Here is a 19,311-nt window from a genome sequence, read left to right as displayed (position 1 = left end):
CAAAAACATTGGCTGTTAATACTAGTGGAAATACAGCATTCAAAAGTTCCTTGAAGATTTCTCACTTGCACAAGCAGATCTGCACCATCCAAGCACCTTCTTGTAGGATATGCAACTAAACAGAATTCTCAGAAAACGTTATTTGAGCTTACAATTTACTTAACAAATCCTGACCCAAGAGAGGTATAGGACTTTTGGGCAAATACAAGAATTCATGTATTAAAACTTTGTTCCAAATTTGGCATTCCGTTTGTCTCAAAAAACGGCCTTTCTTTCATTGTCTCCCATGTCCTCAAAAACTAGCATGGTGAATTTACTAAGAAGTCTCTTACAACTAATTACCATAGGGTAAGTCTATCAACAAATTTTTGGTTTAATTATCCAGTTTCATTAGAACTATGGGTCTGCTCAGGATGCCTTTCAACTTCACCCTCAGACTGCTCCATTCAGTATTACATCGCTGCAGTGGGGGGGAGAGAGAACCCCCCCCTTTCACTGCTTTAAAAGCGGGCAGACAGGTTTTTTCCAGTTGTTTTTTCTTTCTGTGCAGTGTAGATATAACCAAGGTCACGCAGCTGGCATAATGGCTGGTACGAAGTGGGAGGCTCTGGGAAACTTCTCAGTTACAATGAGCTGCACACAGGCCTGGGATGTTTTGCTCTTTTGTTTTCCCATTTCATTCCAGCCATAATACACTTTATATGCAATTCCAAGTAGCTCAGCAATAGTTAAATTCCTTAGCTCCATTTTCCTTTTACAATTTAGAGATGTCAAAAAACAGTATAAACCAGTATAATAAACATAAATCCATTATTCTATTTTCCTAGATCCAAATCAGTTAATATCCTAGCAACTTTTAAATACAACTTCATAACTTCATACAATACCCCAAGTTCACATCTATCATAGTATTTTAACAATTTAAATGCTTTTCTAACAATATAAGCGATTACTTTAATATGTAAGGATGCATCCTAAGGGGGAGCAAGGTGGAATTTTAGCAGTGGAACCAGTTCCCATTTTGTAATTATTTCCCCAAACAAGATTCTTTTGGTACCAAATATGAATATGCAAACTAAAATACTGAGCTCAGATACGAAAACCATATACCAAGTTCAAATAAGCAGATGGATCACACTTACACCAATTTAAGACAATATCTCAATTTTTTGCATTGCACCTTTGAACTGCTTACTGCTCAGCCAGGTGGAGGTACCTCTGGGTCTCCCTGACAAAATGGGTCAGTGTGCGCTGGAGGCCCATTCGGCATCCGCCCCCCCCCCCCCCGCCGCCGCAGCAAGCTGGACTGGGCAAGGCCTTTTATTAGTGTCTCATCTGGTGCACTACAACTGTTATTCTAAAACCAGGATTCTTTACTTGATGTGCATACAAAAAGGCCAAATTTAGTGCACCGAGATGAGAGACAGCCTGTCACAGAGTTGCGCAAGTCTGGATATTGGAATAAAGCTAGTACGCTAGAAAAAACATATAACAGCTACTGCACATAAAATCTTAACATCACGTTCACGCAGTAAGGAACTAAATTACTCATGATCTTTTGTACTATCACAAAACGCACCTTTTGAGTCAACTGATTCTCATGATTTAACAGTCTGTGAACTTACTGTACCATATAACAAAGACCTACCAAAATTGCAACATGCTTAAACAGATACCCACAAAGAAAACAGGCTAATAAGGAAAACATTGTGCAGACTTCGGCAAGTTTACTGTGACCTGCGTGTTATCAGTTAACTCTCTCTCAGCTGTCTGAAATGATTTAATGATCTCTTGTAGGGATTTATTTTGACTTACTCTTCTCGCCCTAAAAACAACATTAATTGCAACAAGGTGTTATACTTCAAGATTCTATTCCCCGGACACTTTTCCCAATCATTTAACTTATACAGCAGCCACCATTAACTACAATATTTTACAAGATCCTCTTTGCTCATATTTCCAAGTGCTTCCCTATGTTTTGAAACACCTCCCAATACCGATTTTTTATGAACACGACTGAAAACAGTAATTTCTGACCCCATGGAAAAGCACAGGGCTGCTTGCAGCGTGAGTGGGAAAAGTGGAGAGAAAGTTTTACAGCGCACTTATACCACAAAGAAACAATTCTAACAACAACCAGTGAAACAATTAACTCACATTCCTGACAAGCTGCTTGACTTTCAGAGAGGCAATAAACAGCAGCACATAATTTGTACTGTAAAACTCGCAAATAACATGTTGATAGCAAACATTAGCATTCTCTACTGCTAATTTCAACACCAGTGCTTCCTTAACTTCTAAGTTTTATACCCTGAGTCCCCAGCAGCACCCCCTTTCCCGTCACGATTATCATGACCACATTGCCGACTGTCGGATTCACTTGCTGTTAGCTGATCTAATCTGTCACACAGTTCTGTTGTCCAGTTCTATTTTCAGTGACTTCTTCTGTTCTCTTGTGGAAGTTAGAGGGTTAAAAGGCAGGAAAAGCAGATTGGTAAAATTGATAAAAGGACTGATAGTACACTTGTTTACGACTTTAGCATTCTCAGCTTTCACAGGTTCTTTGAGTAAGTTGTCTGACACCAATCCTCTGGACTTGCTGTTCTCACCAGGGTTAGATGATGGTACAGAAGGCTATCCGTTCGGCATTGTTCCTCCCCTCGCCCCGGACTGCTGAACCATCAGGGGTGCTGAAAGCACAGCAGGGGATGGAATAGGGAGGGTATTGCAGACACAAACCGGGTGAACTTCACAGTAACTTTCAGGATACTTATCAGACTGCAACGCTGCAAAAATTCCGGCAGCAGCAGACCGTTCAAGCTTCCATGTAGTTACTAATGATTTAACTTCTTTATCTCCATTGCTGACTTTATCCCATAATTTCTGCTCTATACTGTCCCAAAGTTCAAGTTTAAGTTTTGAGTCACTAATGCTCGTAACAGTCTTTTCAGGTTTTAATTGCTTCAGTGTAGTATTTATCAGTTTCCAGATGGTTACAAGGCCGAGAATATATTTTTCACAGTGACTAATTGCCTTCCACAACACAGCTCCCATCTTTTTCCAAGTCTCTATTTGAAAAACTCCTGACAGGTCAGCAGGATACGCATTGCCTCTGCACCAAGTTAATAGTATTTTGAGGTTCTTCGCTGATTTATCATCATCTATAACCATATCCCATAGTGTGTCTCCTAATTTTCTCCATTCCGACACATCAAAGAGCAAATCAGTATTCGAAAAACATCCTTTCACTCGACCTACTGCAACTAGACCAGCTAGATGCTTGATACACTCAACCCCCCCCTGCTTTTCTAAAAAGCGCTGTAATAAATCTTGGGCTACTTCTAAATCCATAGTTTCTTTATCCATATCCTGATACCTGCCCTTAGGCAAAAAAAAAAAAAAAAAAAATCCTAATACCTGCCCTTAGGCAAATGAAAAGCACCTTACCCTATAATCCTTGGTACCTTGTAAACCTGGCACCACCTGCAGTCCTTGCCTTGTAGCCCATGCAGACGGCGAACTCCTAAATTCAGTTCAGGTCCTCGGAGACGACACACCAACGCACGCAGTGTTCGGTCGCTCTTGACCCCCCGGTCGCTGCTTCCTGGTGCCCCTCTGCTTCAGCTGCTCCTTCGAGAGTCCCTGTTCGGGGCGCCACTTGCGAGTACGCGGCTGAGGAAAACATGCAGGCTGACTCAATGTGAGTGATAAAGCATGATTCAACTTTATTGCCCGAGATAGCGTGCATTTATACCAAATACCATAATTATGCATACTTGTCTCTATCTAATAGGCTAAGCACTAAAAGGTTACATTTACTTACTCCACCTACTTGGGTTTAGCTAGCTATGCGCATCCCGCATTCTTCTGACTCTTATCTCTTCAAGGATATCCTGACCCTGCCTTAGTTAGTACTTTTCCGTTCCCCCCTTTCCCATGGCCTAATAGACAAGCTAACTAAGGCCTACTTATGTCAACTAAAATGGGCTCTGCTCATACAGTTGCTTGGTGGACTCATGTCCATGCTCCTTGAGCCAATCCCTGACAAGCTGGCTCCTGGATCCCAGTCTCCCCAGCTGCTGGCACCTGGCTATATGAGGCCTCGAGGCCGCAGCCCTGCTCCAGTTGTTGGTACAGACTGTGTGAGCCAACACAGGCAGGTCGCAAGAACAACCAGAGGGCACGAATGCAATTGCAAAGAGCAAATTTATTTTTGTTACCTCGCTACCAGGGGATCTCCGAAACAGCACTTAAGCTCCCGGGCAGGGGTGACACAAGCGGAAACGCAGGTGCTGCAGAATTCAGCCCTGGTTGAAGATCAACAAGCCTGCCCATTTGGGCCTGTGTACAGGGATTCACGCAGGCGCAGTTCACCACACTGCTTTGATCTTTGCCTGCAGGAATCTCAAGGATGTACGATAAGGTGCCTTTACGACTCTTTTCACAGGCCTGTTATCTAAACACAGAGGTTCTACTTGAGATTTATGTGTTCTTCTACACCCCAGATGCAGTCGCTTGAGCGTATTTACAATTCTCCTCCTCGCCATTCTTGCGCTATTCACACACACAGACCACTGCGCATGTGCACACACAGAGCTGGCTGGGACTTCCCAGGTCCAAAGAGCTGACCCCTCCCAGTGCTCTCACCCTCAGATATACACAGGCACTCTCACATCCAGATCTGCACCTTAGAGACTCACTCACCCACTTGCTCCCAGTCCGGTTCCCCAGCTAGTCCGGCTTGATCTTCACTAGTGATCACACTCACTCACACACCTGCACTTTCTCCAGTCGCTGGCACCACGGACACACAGGCCCTCCGGCTCATGGTCTGACACCAGTTGCTGCACTCACACCCCCATACACACACAGAGAATAGAAAGCCCTCGGCCAGGAAAGAGTTAGAAAGGAATTGAATAAGATAGGACAGACTGCACTGATCAGGCGCAGGGCACAGCCAGACAGGCATGATGCTGTGTGTCATATACGCTCATATTTTTGGGTGCTATTTCTAAAATAATCTATGCTGTATAAACATATTCAGGTATTTTAGTATTTTGGTGACTCAGAATAATCTACCTATATTTTAGAACCATGATGGTTACTACATTAGTGAGGGTTGTTTGATCGCCTATGTGAAATATGCACTTGCTTTAAAAGGTACACTTTGGTTAAAAATTAGGTAAATGAAATTTTATAGCAGACCATATTAAAATACTTAGCTATTCACAGTACCTCATCCAAATTACTTAAAATGCAAGCCATTCAAGTATGCAGAGTTTCAAAGGAAACTGAACTAAATGCTGTGCAAGTTCTAGAAATTATAGAGATGTAGGCTTTTATCCTAGAAAGGCTTAGTGATTTTTTTCTCTTTAATATCTGAGAGAAGCTAAAGTTTTAAAGAGACCTTCCATGCTAATAAAGTGCAACATTACAGTTGAATTTTCAATCTGGCTGAAGAAAAAGAAACTTTTCTTACAATCTCAGACAGGTAACAAGAATGACATAGCTATCAGGTAAATCACTTTTTCCACAACTCTTTCCTTAAAGAATCTTTCCTTAAATAAATGCAGAAAAAATACTTTACCTGGTTCAGACATTGCTCTGTCTAAGGGAGTTGCCATTTTTATATATATATATATATATATAATATTCAGTGAGAATTTGGGAGAGAAAGGAAGGTGAAGAGGCAAAATAGTAGCAGGTGACAAACTTAAAGATTGCTGTGCAACAGAGTTTCAGGAAAATGGATCCAGACAAAAACTCAATTACTTAATGAAAAACGATCCTCTTTCACTGTTAAAGCGTCTGGTAACCCACTAGGAATAAGTCCCTAACCTATAAATCACCTTGTATTGCATCCTCAGGTGATGACCTGAAAACCTATGAAACTTCCAATGACTAGTTTCTTTCTTTTTCAGCTCAGAAAAAGAGTGGCCAAAAGAAATCCTCCCCTTTATTATAGGTCTGAAAAATATCAGAAATTACTGTATGTAACCAAATGCTCCCAAGCAGTTAGCTCTCACTGCCACCCCGGGCCCTGGAAGGCAGCAGGCTCTGGGCTCTCCCGAGTTTCAGGAGAGGAGAGATCTCCTGCGACCTCTCTGATGGCCTGTGGGCGCGACCTGAGGCCGCGCTAGGCCCCGAGAGCCACCTCCTCCCCGGGGCCGCGACAAGGGCCTCGGAGCGAGGGCGCTGCTGTTTTGCACGTCTCCGGGAAGCGGCGGGGCGTCGCTGGACAGCTTCGGAGCGCAGCGCCAGTCCCCACGTTCTGGAGACGGCGCAGATGTGTGCGGCGACGCCAAGAAGCAGAGGGAGATCCCGGAAGCGAGCTCAGCGAGCGCTCTCTCCGCCCACCTCGGGGCACCCCAGGTTTCTGTGGCGTGGGGCACCCCGGCGGCGGGGCGAGGTGGCGGGAGTGGTGGCAGGCGGGATCCCCGCGCGGGAGGGGGCAGGGCGGATGGATGCCTCATGCCGCAACCGGTCTCCTTCTTGTTTTCGTCCGCCCGACCAATCGGACGCAGCGTCTGGATTCTACGGAAGCCGGAATGGGCCCTTCGTAGCGACAGCAGGACTCTCCCCTGCCGACCATAACGCATTGCGCAGGGTGCACCACCACCACCTGGTCCTTCTGCGGCTTTAACGCCTCTGACATGGAAACACTATTGCAGTTCCAGCCGGGCTTCTGCTCCGAGCAGCAGCAGCACGGCCAGGACAAGCAAAGTCTTCTCCAGCAGTCCCAGGATCAGCAGCAGAGCCCGTGCCTCCAGTGCAACTGCACCTGCTATGAGGCCGCTGCGGCAGCAGCGGGGGATAACCTGCCCTCGCTGCTCCGCACTTCTTCGCCCCTCTCGGGCGCCTTCAGCACTCGCTCCTCGCTGCTCTCCATCTCCGCCTCCTCCCGGCAGGGCAGCCAGTTGAACGTCTGCGAGCTCACCCCCTCCAGCCATGCCAGCTCGTCCAGGAAGCCCCACCATTATCCCCAGTACCACCAGTGCCATAGCCCGCAGCAGGAGCAGGCAGTCAGTTCCAGCAGCAGTGTCAGCAGCGGCAGCACCCACCATCACCACTACCAGCAGCGTCGGGAGAGCAATCCCTTCGCCGAAGTAGCCATGAGCAGCTGCAGGTACAACGGCGGCATCATGCGGCCGCTCAGCAACCTGAGCTCATCCCGCAGGAACCTGCACGAGCTTGACTCTGAGCCTCAGTCGCTCCAGCCGCCGCTCGCCAGCCCCATATCCGCTGCTCCGGAGATCGTGGTCTCCAAGCCCGAGCACAACAACTCCAACAACCTGGCGCTCTACGGCTCCGGCGGCAGGAACAACGGCGGGGGCAAGTCCAGCAAGAAGAAGAACCAGAACATCGGCTACAAGCTGGGGCATCGCCGGGCGCTCTTCGAGAAGCGCAAGCGCCTGAGCGACTACGCGCTCATCTTCGGCATGTTCGGCATCGTAGTCATGGTGATCGAGACAGAGCTGTCCTGGGGCGCCTACACGAAGGTACCTGCCACGCCGTCGGACCGCCTTCCTCTCGCTCTCGGCGCCGTCGACGCAGCCCGACTCACGCTCCCCCCCCCCCCGCCACCGCCCCGTGCCCCTGCCGCGGGCTCGGTGCCCGCCTCGGCCCGCGGGTGAGGCCGGTTCGCGGGGAAGGCGGCTCCGCAGCCAGCTGCACTCTCCTGTCAGCCTTTCAGATCCGCGCGGAAAGGCGGCTGCCGCCCGACCCCGGCGTCACTTCGTTTCTCCAAGAGCCCAGCACGGCGGGACTGTTCGGCCCTCGCCCGGCCCTGCCTTGAGGCGTCTCTCGCCCTGAGGTGCCCTGCCCCCTCAGCACCGCCGCGTGGGGCCCCACTGGTCCTTCGCCCTGAGACGAGATGCTCCCCCCCGCGGTTCCGCAACCGTGAGGCGAGGTGTCCCCCGCCCCCGCCGTGAGGTGTCCCTCGGCCCCGACACCATAAGGCGAGGCGACCCTCCCTCCCCTCCCAGTCCGGGCTCCGCTGCTCGCAGTGGGGCTGGGGAGCCCGGCGGGGCAGGAACGGTCCCGTGCGTGTGGGTCTGTGACGGACAGTGGTGTCTTTCTGTTGCAGGAGTCTCTGTATTCCCTCGCTCTAAAATGCCTTATTAGCCTCTCCACGATTATCCTGCTGGGGCTCATTATTGTATACCATGCAAGGGAAATTCAGGTAATGTTTCACTTTATGAATTGCTGAGCGTTTACATATCTGTGGCTGCAGAGTCAGTTTTTCTAAAGGCTTTATTGTCGTAAGTACTTTGCATTTCCTGCTGATTCAGAAAACAAAAAGAATCACTTAGTGCTTCCTGAAGTTCAGTGAATGTATTTCATCCCTGGAGAGAAATAAGATAGGCTACATGGACACAGTCGTGCTAGGAAGCATTGCCTTCTAGGGACTGTTACCTGCGATTATGCTAGTAGGATCACTTATTTTTGAGGTTATAGCACACTTTCTCTATGACATACCTGCTGTCTTCTGTAGCAGATATAGGGAAACAGTCTTTTATTTCCCAGTGACTAAATGTCAGGCTGTGCATTTTCTCTGCATAGCGGGGCTAATTACTAGGAAAGAGGCATCAGTAACTTCTAGGTATGTAATCTTCACTGTGCTGTTTCAGATGCTAGCATATACTAGAAGAATATTTTAAAAGAGAGGGGAAACCTTCTTTTGGATGTGTTTTATTTAATGCCATAGAAATTGCAGCCACTAGGAAATGTGACAGAGGAAAGCTGTCAAGACAGGTAGGGCTAAAGGTAGGGGGAATTTAATGATCAAAGCTATAGAGTAAGTCTAAAAATACTGTCACATGTCCTGTCCCAGGTACTTAGTTCTAATTTCAGTTGTCTTTTTCTTTTTGGATCAAGAAATTGCAATTTGACATTGCCATTCAGTTAAATTGAAACATATAAGAGAGAGTTTTCAAAGTTTTGAAGTGAAAAATACCTTATTTGTAGAAACATTGGTGGTTTTGCTATGTCTAATTAGAGATACCTTGGGCTACAGGCAGAAATGTCAGTTTTCAAGGGCAAGAACATCTTTTTCAGCAGTACCAATTAACGAAAAAGAGAAATTAAGAATTGTATAGTACCCTTCTTCTATGCTGTAGTTCTAATATGAAAGGGCGCCAGAGTCTCCTACTTAGGCTACTGTTAGAGAAGTATTGCGTTACTGAAGACTCTGCCAAATGGGATCCTATCCTGCAGAGCTTACATATGAAAAACACTATTTCTGGCTCAGAAGCCAGTTTCTTTGCATTAATACCAAAGATGGGCAGCTATTTAAACAAGTTTTAAATAATCTTTAAAACTGACTGTTTTCTGAAAGGATACTTGCCTTTAATTCAGGCAAATATCCTGCTGTGTGCAGTGGACTATTTCTTGAATCAGGTCTGTAGAATCATGCCCACAGCTGGTTGATTGTATCCTGGAGCACCAGCTGTTTGCTGATCTTGTTCAAATTTGATCATTCCTTTCCTTTTCTTCTCTGAAAGGTACCTAGACTTTATCGGTAAGTATAATGTAAATTTGCAGGACTTCATCAAGACAATAAATTTTGTTGTACAGAATAGAATGGCAATGTATTTTGCCTGCAGTGTAGTATGTTTCATAGTCTGATAGAAGCAAACCTACCTGAAAGAAAAGTAGATTTTCCTGCAAAACATGAACTCAAATAAGATGAAAGTTTTGCAATTAGTAGTGCTTGCAGATTTAATATTTAGAAGCACCTGATGACATAAATTGTCTGCTAATCAAAACAGCAAGCAACTCCATGGTAGTGCCTTAACAGTATAGCAGGTGATTGTAGTCTGTCCATTTAAATGACCTTGCCTATGTGTTCTGTTTTCAAAACAGTCGGTTTGTCAGTTAAACCAAACCGTGACTTTGCTTGTCCCAGACCTGCTGAACATCCTATTTTAAGGGAGTTGGGATTCTTCACAAGAATATTATATGGATATGATATAAATGGTCTTTTTTATTATTATTTTTAATTTTTTTTTTTTTTTTTTTTTTAGTTTATAAACAGTAGAGGACCAGGAGCACCTACAATATATAAGGGGTGGGGTGGGGTGTGTGTCCTTCGCCTCCTTTTCAGCATGTCGTGGTTGAGACGGACAAACGACATAGACCAAGTTCTTCCAGGATGAAAGTAGTAGATGCCATTTATTGCCACAAGTGCATTTTGATACAGTTTTACCAATTCATGTGTCTCTTCACTATTGGTTACAAGTTACAGCAGTAACATCTCATTGGCTATTTTTGCTATCATCAATGTTACTCTTCTACTCCGTTCTCTCTCACGGGTACATCCTTAACATCTCTGGATACTCCTTTACTCCCATCTTTCTCACGGGCAGGCCTTCATATCTTCAAGGCTAATTTCTGTTCCCATGCCCTCTGTCAGGGAATCCACGGACCCACCATAGTGCCCCACAATTCCCCCTTTTTGTTTTTGTGCTAAAAAAATTGCCTTCATTGTCTGCTGCAGGGCCCTTTGCAGGAGAGAAATCGTGCATGGCAACGCTAGTAACACAACCACAACAATCATCAAAACAATCAGTCCTGTTTTCGCTACTGCTAACAACCATCCTAAAAACCCTCAACCACTAAGCAATTTATTTAACAAATCACATCAAAATCTTCACACCCATGTCCTTGAGCTAATAACAAAAAGTCTATCGTGGCTCTACTCTGCTGTGTGGCATGTCTTACAGAATCTACATCTAACCAAAGTCCACTTAAAGCCTTAGAAGTTCTGTTAGTTTGCTTAACTATCCAGCATCCTAATTTTTCTAAAATATTTAAAGCTTTTAGCTGTGCCAACACTAGATACAAGAGATCCTAAAACCCTTAACCCTGATCCCCAAAAATCTACATTATCATCACATTTTGACTTATATGCATGCAAAAAACGTTTTTCCCGTGTTGCTTTTCTGTGATCTACTATCATGGATACATTGGGCATTAAGAGAGTTAATTGTCCCAAACTACATGGTCCTCCAACAGTGTTAGAAGGAATTCCTGGCCAGGCTCTGTCTCCACAGATCAAGAATACACCATACAGGAGGTTTTGGGGTCCCTGTCCCACATTATCAATGACACCCCTTGGATTCTTCTGCAAGGCATTACACCATCGAATTTCATTTCTATAGTCACCAAGGGTAGCATTAATATTTTTCAGTTTATCCATTCATGTTCTTGTATATTGTTCTGACACTTTTCACAAACCAGGTTGATACAAGCGTCCATGGGCATAGATGCCAGCAATTCCAGTTCCTGTGGTTCGATATCTGCTTCCAGGAGGCAATTAATCCAAAGTGCCATGTTGGTATTATTACAGTTTGTTGCAATGCCTCTGCACCGACCACTATTTTGAAACAGTCGTGTGATGCTGCTGTAGTCATCAAGGAAGACACCAACCAAGCATGTGTGGAACGGGTTTTCCGAAGGCATCGTAGTCAGGCATATAGAGTCCTGGTCAGTCATGTTGTCTAAAGTAATCCACATGTTAGTCTTTGTCTGTGCGGGCATCCAAAACACAGCAGCTGCAACAGTCATTGTCAGGAAGATAACACAGGTTTCACGTTTCGTGTCAGCGACCATTGCGGCCCTTGATCTGTAAAGACACAAGCATAGCCTCTCCCCTAGGTTATCAATTGATGTGGCCTTTTCCATTGACCATTAACTAGTGATTTGGCCATAACTAATGTAGGTTCTTTCTGATTTAGCATGGTTTTGGGTCACACTTGCAAAGTGTTTCATCACAGGGCAAATTTGGGCTGCACCACTTAGATATAAGTGATTCATCACATACAATGCTTTTGACAATTGGTTTTGTGGTGTTTTCCCTACTTCTCCCCCCTTTTTGTTTTAAAAAAAACAAACCAAAACAAAACCACAGTTCAGAATCAGATACGCGCGTTGGACCTTGACTACGTACTCAGAATCACAAATCAAATTTAGAGGTTCCTCCTTAAAAAGCTCTAAGTAATGTAAAGCTGCGCCAAGTTCTGCTAATTGGGTTGAACCTTCAATGATTTTTACAGAATGATACCAATTGTTATCTTCACGCCAGACCACTACAGCTTTATGAGACTTCCCAGATCCATCAACAAAAACTGTGCAAGTATGTAGGATCGGACCAGATACATGGATGGTCTGTGACCTGATGTTAAAGACTTGCAGGTTCTGCAGCAATTTACATTTTACATTTATGCATGCCAAAAGCTGTGCTGTTAAGAAAATCAGCTAGTGAAATTTACAAGGATGTAGATTGCAAATAAAAATTCAAAATTCAATTTCACAAATGGTACATGTATGACAAAAGGATCATGGCCTATTAAGACTTAAATTCTTTCCCTGCATTTCTTGATCAGAGTAACAATCGGTAGATCAGTCTGTTAGCAATCTCATCATACTGTCCCACAATAGCCACAGGTTTTTTCTATGTTGTAGGTATAAACAGACAAATCTGCAAGTCCAATCGAATGCAGTCAGCCTGTAAGGTTTTCATAAATTTATTCCTCAAAGTTTCTAACTCGATTTTGGCTGTCATGTTTACTGGATTTATTTTTTTTTTTTTTTTACCGGATCGAAGTCCTGTTTCAGATCTATCAGTCTATCAGTGTAGTATTTGCTTTATCAAAACATTGGCTGTTAATACTAGTGGAAATACAGCATTCAAAATTTCCTTGGAGATTTCTCACTTGCAGCAAGCAGATCTGCACCATCCAAGCAGCTTCTTTTAAGACATGCAACTAAACAGAATTCTCAGAAAACGTTATTTGAGCTTGCAATTTACTTAACAAATCCTCACCTAAGAGAGGTATAGGACTTTTTGGCAACTACAAGAATTCATGTATTAAAACTTTGTTCCAGATTCGGCATTCTATTGGTCTCAAAAAATGGCCTTTCTTTCGTTCTATTATTCTATTCTCCTAGATCCAAATCAGTTAATATTCTAGCAACTTTTAAATACAACCTCTTCCAAATTCACATCTATCATAGCATTTAGGTGTTTGTTTTGTTTCTGTTTTTTGTTGGTTTGATTTTTTTTTGTTTTGTGTTTTTGTTTTTGTTTTTTCCAACGCGAATCAGATTTTAACAATTTAAATTCTTTTGTGGTCTCAAAATTGGCAAATGAACTTACAGTACCACACTTCACCAAATTTTTTCCAAAGTTCTGCAAAACAGCATTAATTGCAATACAGCACTAAAACCCAGAATTCCACATTTAAGCCACATTTGAGTACAGTATCATTTCAAGTTTTCTTTTTTCAGAATATTTCCTCAAAAGTTACTCTAACGTGTAAGGATGCATCCTAAGGGGGAGCAAGGTGGAATTTTAGCAGTGGAACCGGTTCCCATTTTGTAATTATCTCCCCAAACAAAATTCTTTTGGTACCAAACATATATATACGCTAACTAAAATACTGAGCTCAGATATGAAAACCAAATACCAAGTTCAAATATGCAGATGGATCACAGTTACACTTTTTCAAGACAATGTCTCAATTTTTGCATCGCACCTTTGAACCACTTACTACTCAGCCAGGTAGCGGTGCTGCTGGGTCTCCCTGACAAAACAGGTCAGTGCGCACTGGAGCCCAACCAGCACCCGCTCCCCCCCCACCGCTGCAGTGAGCTGGACTGGGCAAGGCCTTTTTTTTTTTTTTTTTTTAATTTTTTTTTTTTATAGTGTCTCATCTGGTGCGCTACAACTGTTGTTCCAAGACTAGGATTCTTTCAAGTCCAGCACATCAAGATGAGACACAGCCTGTCACAGAGTTGCGCAAGTCTGAATGCCGGAATAAAGGTAGCATGCTAGAAAGAAAAATAACAGCTACTACACACAAAATTTTACCATCACATTCACGCAGTAAAGAACTAAATTACTTATGATCTTCTGTATTATCACAAAACGCACATTTTGAGTCAACAGATTCTCATGATTTAACAGACTGTGAACTTATCGTACCATATAACAAAGACCTACCAAAATTGCAACATACTTAAACCGATACCCACAAAGAAAACAGGTTAATGAGGAAAGCATCTTGCAGACTTCAGCAAGTTTACTGTGACCTGTGTGTTATCAGTTAACTCTCTCTCAGCTTGTTGAAGTTCAAACCGTTCCACCTGTAAAACTGTCTGTAATGATCTAATGATCTCTTGTAGAGATTTATTTTGTCCTGCTCTTCTCACCTTAAAAACAACATTAATTGCAACAAAGCATTATACTTCAAGGTTCTATCCTCGGGCCACTTTTCCCATTCATCTAACTTAAACAGCAGCCACCATTGACCATAATATTTCACAAGATCTTCTTTCCTCATATTTCCAAGTGCTTTCCTATGTTTTAAAACACCTCCCAATACCGATTTCTTAGGAACACGACTGAAAACAGTCGTTTCTGACCTTATCTGGCAAGTAAAAACCATGAGAAGAGGGAGGGAGGGGTGGAAAACACAGGGCTGCTTGCAGCACGACTGGGAAAAGTGGGGAGAAAGTTTTATGACGCGCTTATACCACAAAGAAACAATTCTGACAACAACCAGTAAAACAATTAACTCACATTCCTGACAAGCTGCTTGATTTTCAGAGAGGCAATACACAGAAACACATAATATGTACTGTAAAACTCGCAGATAACATGTTGATAGCAAACATTAGCATTCTCTGCTGCTAATTTCAACACCAGTGCTTCCTTAGCTTCTAAGTTTTCAACCTGCTTGTTTTTTTTTTTTTTTTTCAAATCTAGCCCAGAGAAGCCACCCCCCTCCACTGTCTCTGCATGTTCCCATTGCTCTTTTAATCCTCTCAAAGTCTCTAGCAACAAGTCCCATGCTGTTAACCGTTCAGTTGTTTGGATCTTTCAGTAGTGCTTTGCCCCATAGTAACATAGTCCTTTGTAAAGTCAATTCCAGAGGGCTAATACCCTGCTTCTCCAGAAGCAACTTCCATGCAGATAATACAATACCCTCTTTAGATAAGTTCCACCCTCCCCGTTCCTGGTAGCTCACCAACTCTTGTCGTGGTGTCTTTTCAAGGATCCGGATCTTCGGCAGCTCTCCCCTGCTGCTCTATCAGCTGTACCAGGCTCCGTCTCCACAGCTGGTCTTGGGCTGTCACCGCTGTCTCTTCTTCATGCGAGATCCTCTTCATGCAGGATCTCGTCGGGGTCACCATATGTCGTGGTTGAGACGGACAAACGACATAGACCAAGTTCTTCCAGGATGAAAGTAGTAGATGCCATTTATTGCCACAAGTGCATTTTGATACAGTTTTACCAATTCATGTGTCTCTTCACTATTGGTTACAAGTTACAGCAGTAACATCTCATTGGCTATTTTTGCTATCATCAATGTTACTCTTCTACTCCGTTCTCTCTCACGGGTACATCCTTAACATCTCTGGATACTCCTTTACTCCCATCTTTCTCACGGGCAGGCCTTCATATCTTCAAGGCTTATTTCTGTTCCCATGCCCTCCGTCAGGGAATCCACAGACCCACTGTAGTCTTCCACATCAGCACCGCAGACAACTCCGCATGTGCAGGTTGCGCATTATTCTGGGCATCCTTGGCTGGGCTGGGCCTCGCTCAGAACAACCTGTGCTGTAGGGAGAGCAGCTGCCAGCCTCCCCAGCTTCCCTCCCGCAGCACAGCCAGGTGGGTTCTCCTGCTGCCTGACGGCACATGCATAATTTTGGACATATTTTTAGCCTTGCATTCTAAACCTATTAGCAAAACAGATTCATTTTTTATATTCTGTGAAACGGCTCTGCATTTGACAGACCCGAGTCTCCAGAATAGCATAGCTGCAGTATTTAGACAAAACTGTGCAGCTTTGTGAAATATTGGAAATGTTAAAATGCTTTCTTCAAATAGGTTTTCAGTGATTGCAGTGTATTAGTTATTCTGCATTATTAGCTATTAGTGTTATTATTCATATAATAATAAGTGCAATTAGTGTTATTATTAGTTATTCCGTATTATTAGTTATTAGTGTTATTATGTATTATTAGTTAGTGTATTAGTTATCCTGTTATTCAGGAGCTATTATTTATTAAATGTGACTTAATGTTAAGACTGTAATAAGAATCAAATTAAACCAGGTAGTTTAAAATTATAATTCTTAGCCTACATGATCATTTCAAGAAAAGAGGATAAAACCACAAACAATGCTTCCTTCACCTCCCTCCCTCTCCCAGGAAAAAAGCCAGATGAACAACAGTAATGATGTTGGAGCCAAGTATGGTGACAACCCCAAATCTGTGTATTCTCCTTTAGGTTGTTGTCATGCTTGCAAAATTGTTAAAAACATCACACTTGGGAGATGATGAAATATTCTTTACTTGCTCTTTAAGCTTGTGTGTTTGTTGATTCAGTTTGGAAGACTGGTAGGAAAAATGTAACTCATTGTTATCCCAGACTAGAACAGGTATTTCTCCGACTACTGTTCCAGTTGAGAAATACACTTTTGAAGAGGTGGAGGAGGGAAGAGTTAAGAAGATAGTATCATCCAATTATCATAATAATTTACAATGTATAAATTACCCACTTCATGCATAAACAGTTTGTTGCTTCATGATATTTTACGTAATTAAAATAGCAGCATATGACATGATTAAAATAGTTGTTTCTAGACAACTTACTGTTCTATTAACTTCCAGGTGGAAGTTAAGAAACTTTATGATAACAGTTTACATGGTAAAGCTGCATTTTTTTTTTTTTCTTTCTACTTCTACTGAGAAAGTAGACCTCTCTGTCTCTCTCTTTTACTACTGGAGATAGAAATGCTTTTAAAATGTACAGCTCCTGAAGTATTACTGGCACTTCCTTATATTACTGAAAACAAAGGATTAAAACCAAAATTCTCTAAGGTTGCTAATAAGATCTCTTTAATCGCCTGTCTTGGGTATTCTGCCGCAGCCTGGTATTTCTTGAAAGATGGCTGTCACAGGGTAGGAGGACTATGTCCGCTGTGATACTTTTGCTTTTGGTGCTGGACTACTTAGGGTATCCGTTCTGTAAATAAATGTTGCCCTTCTATTGCCTTTCTTGAATAATGGTAACCTGTGTTCTTCTGGACTGAATCTGAACCTCTTCTCCCTCTTCTCTTGATACAGATGCTCTCACTCATACAGAAAAATGAAAATTGATGATATTTGGCAGAAATTAATATAATTTTTTTTTTTGTATGTGAATTGAGATTTCTAAATACTTATTGAACTGTCATTTCATGCTCAAGTAGGACTCCTATGGAAAGTCATGCAAACTTCAAGGGTTAAGCCATTGTTGTCACAGCAGAGTTCATTTTTAGAATTCAGTCCATCACTTTCCAGGTCTCCAGGGAGAAAGCACCCTCAGTCCCTAGATTGTTCTGAAGTGGTGGGAAAATCATGTGATACTGATGGATTTGGAATGAAACATTTTCAGTCTTCATTAACATTATGTAAAATTATCACACATGTGAGCCCAAATATCTTGCTGAAGACTCAAGAGTCTTTTCTCCTTTTCCCTGTCTCCTGAAAACTTGAAGAAATGGAACAGGCAGTCCTAGGAAACAAAAGTGGATGTTAATAAATACATTTCTTGACTTATTTATTGTGCAAATCAATTCCATAATCCATTATTCAAATAAACACTGCTTATGGGGCTTTAATTATCTTATTGGAAAGTTCTTCAGAAAAAATTCTGCATTCCCTAAGAAATATGAAGTTAAAACTCCCTTACAGTTTCTCGTTACAAGCACTAATGGGTATTCTGCAGGCAAAATTTTTTGTATCTGTGTAATCCTTTTGCCTTCACTGTGGTGTCTTTCTTCTTCTGTTGACTCCATGCCAAAATAAACAAAAGTCTAGCTTGCCTTTGCTTAAGTATGCTGAATCATCAGTTAAGACTGCTGCTGCAAAGACAAATGAAGATTAAGAGCACAGAAAGCAAGTCTGTTGAATAACAGGTGAAAATCAATAAATAAACTTTGAGTGATAATTTTATTCTGATCTAAAACCTGTTGAAAATTACTGAAATTTTTCCGTTTATTTTAATAGGCCTCAGATCGGGCGACAACAAATCTCATCATGTGCCAGTTTTGGTCCAGGATACAGTACCTTCATGTATAGGCTTGAAAATTACCTTGTACCAGTGAAGCTTAATACACATTCCATACAACAGCAAAGCATGCTGATTATAAGAAATCTAGAGATTCCATATCTGTTAAATTAACACTTTAGGAGTATTTATTTGATAAATATTTAGTTTTAGTTCCATTCAGTACATTTTTGAAAAGATTATATCTGCAGAACGTGTTGACCCAGGAAGAAGCTACAGGTGCCCACTGTCTCTGAAAAGCAGCACTGTAATGCATAAGACACAGAAGGCAGGACAGAAAATCCTTTAACATTGGTCAAGCATCTAACAAACAGTGACTGAAAGGATCTGAGGCCTTTTGCATTGAAATTAAATGTAGAAGATGCTTGTTTCCAACAGCCTCCCTTAAGACATAGGAGGAGGTTGTATCTAATGGTCAGGCCACTGAATGGTTGGCCTGACAATACCTAGCATTGTCCATTCAAATGCACCCTTGTTCTGAGCATTTTTTTAGTGAGGCTGTTAGAAGTTTATCAGGACATCAGGTTTATCTTTCCTTAACAATCCGTTCTTAAGTCTAGAGTCACAGGTGTACTCCTTTGTCAGAATGAATAAATTAGCTCATTTTATCTAGCTTCAGATTCAGTATTTTTTCCTTTAACTTATGTTTCCCCTATCACCTTGCAAAAATATTGCCAGTTTCTTCAGTGAATATATCCTTTTTTAATTGGTTCTTGATTTCCCAGCAGTAGTGAGGCTGATCTTCCCTGAAGGAAGTAAGGCTTCTCTCACATTGGGAACAGTGGCTGATGGCAGTCGTGTTGGGAGATGGCAGTTCTTCATGCAGTGATCTGTAGAACAAATTAATTTCTGTGATGAATGAAGAAAACAAATCCTAAATCAAGAACTGTAAAATGATCATTTAAATTTAACAACATAAAGCATTACAGTGCTGCTTTTCAGAGACAGTGGGCACCTGTAGCTTCTTCCTGGGTCAACACGTTCTGCAGATATAATCATTATGTAGATAGTTCTCCTCAGTGAATTTTGCTTCCACAAGAACATTGTAGAATTAGAGTTACTTTATTTCTGAGATACTTGAAATGGGGAAAAATACGACAATACGACAGAGAGCGCTAGGTTTCTTACAAGACACATTCTAAAATTAGTTCTGTAAAAAAGTACTGATATTTTGTGGGAAGATGCGC

The 19,311-nt window shown here is 42.5% G+C and overlaps 1 protein-coding gene across 1 annotated transcript in view; it reads left to right on the top strand.

Annotated features, from left to right (window-relative positions):
• Positions 1 to 6,514: 6,514 nt before the first annotated feature.
• Positions 6,515 to 19,311, top strand: part of LOC135577095 (small conductance calcium-activated potassium channel protein 2-like) — a 99,767-nt gene continuing 86,970 nt past the window's right edge. The window contains exons 1-2 of the mRNA XM_065044792.1: positions 6,515 to 7,499; positions 8,087 to 8,182. Of these exons, the coding sequence (XP_064900864.1) occupies positions 6,654 to 7,499; positions 8,087 to 8,182 (942 nt within the window). The 5' untranslated portion in view covers positions 6,515 to 6,653. The remainder of the gene's footprint in view (positions 7,500 to 8,086; positions 8,183 to 19,311) is intronic.

Source organism: Columba livia, chromosome W (assembly GCF_036013475.1).
Source record: "Columba livia isolate bColLiv1 breed racing homer chromosome W, bColLiv1.pat.W.v2, whole genome shotgun sequence".
Taxonomy (NCBI): domain Eukaryota; kingdom Metazoa; phylum Chordata; class Aves; order Columbiformes; family Columbidae; genus Columba; species Columba livia.
Note: the sequence above shows the minus strand (reverse complement) of the source record. Positions and strands in the feature narration are given on the sequence as shown.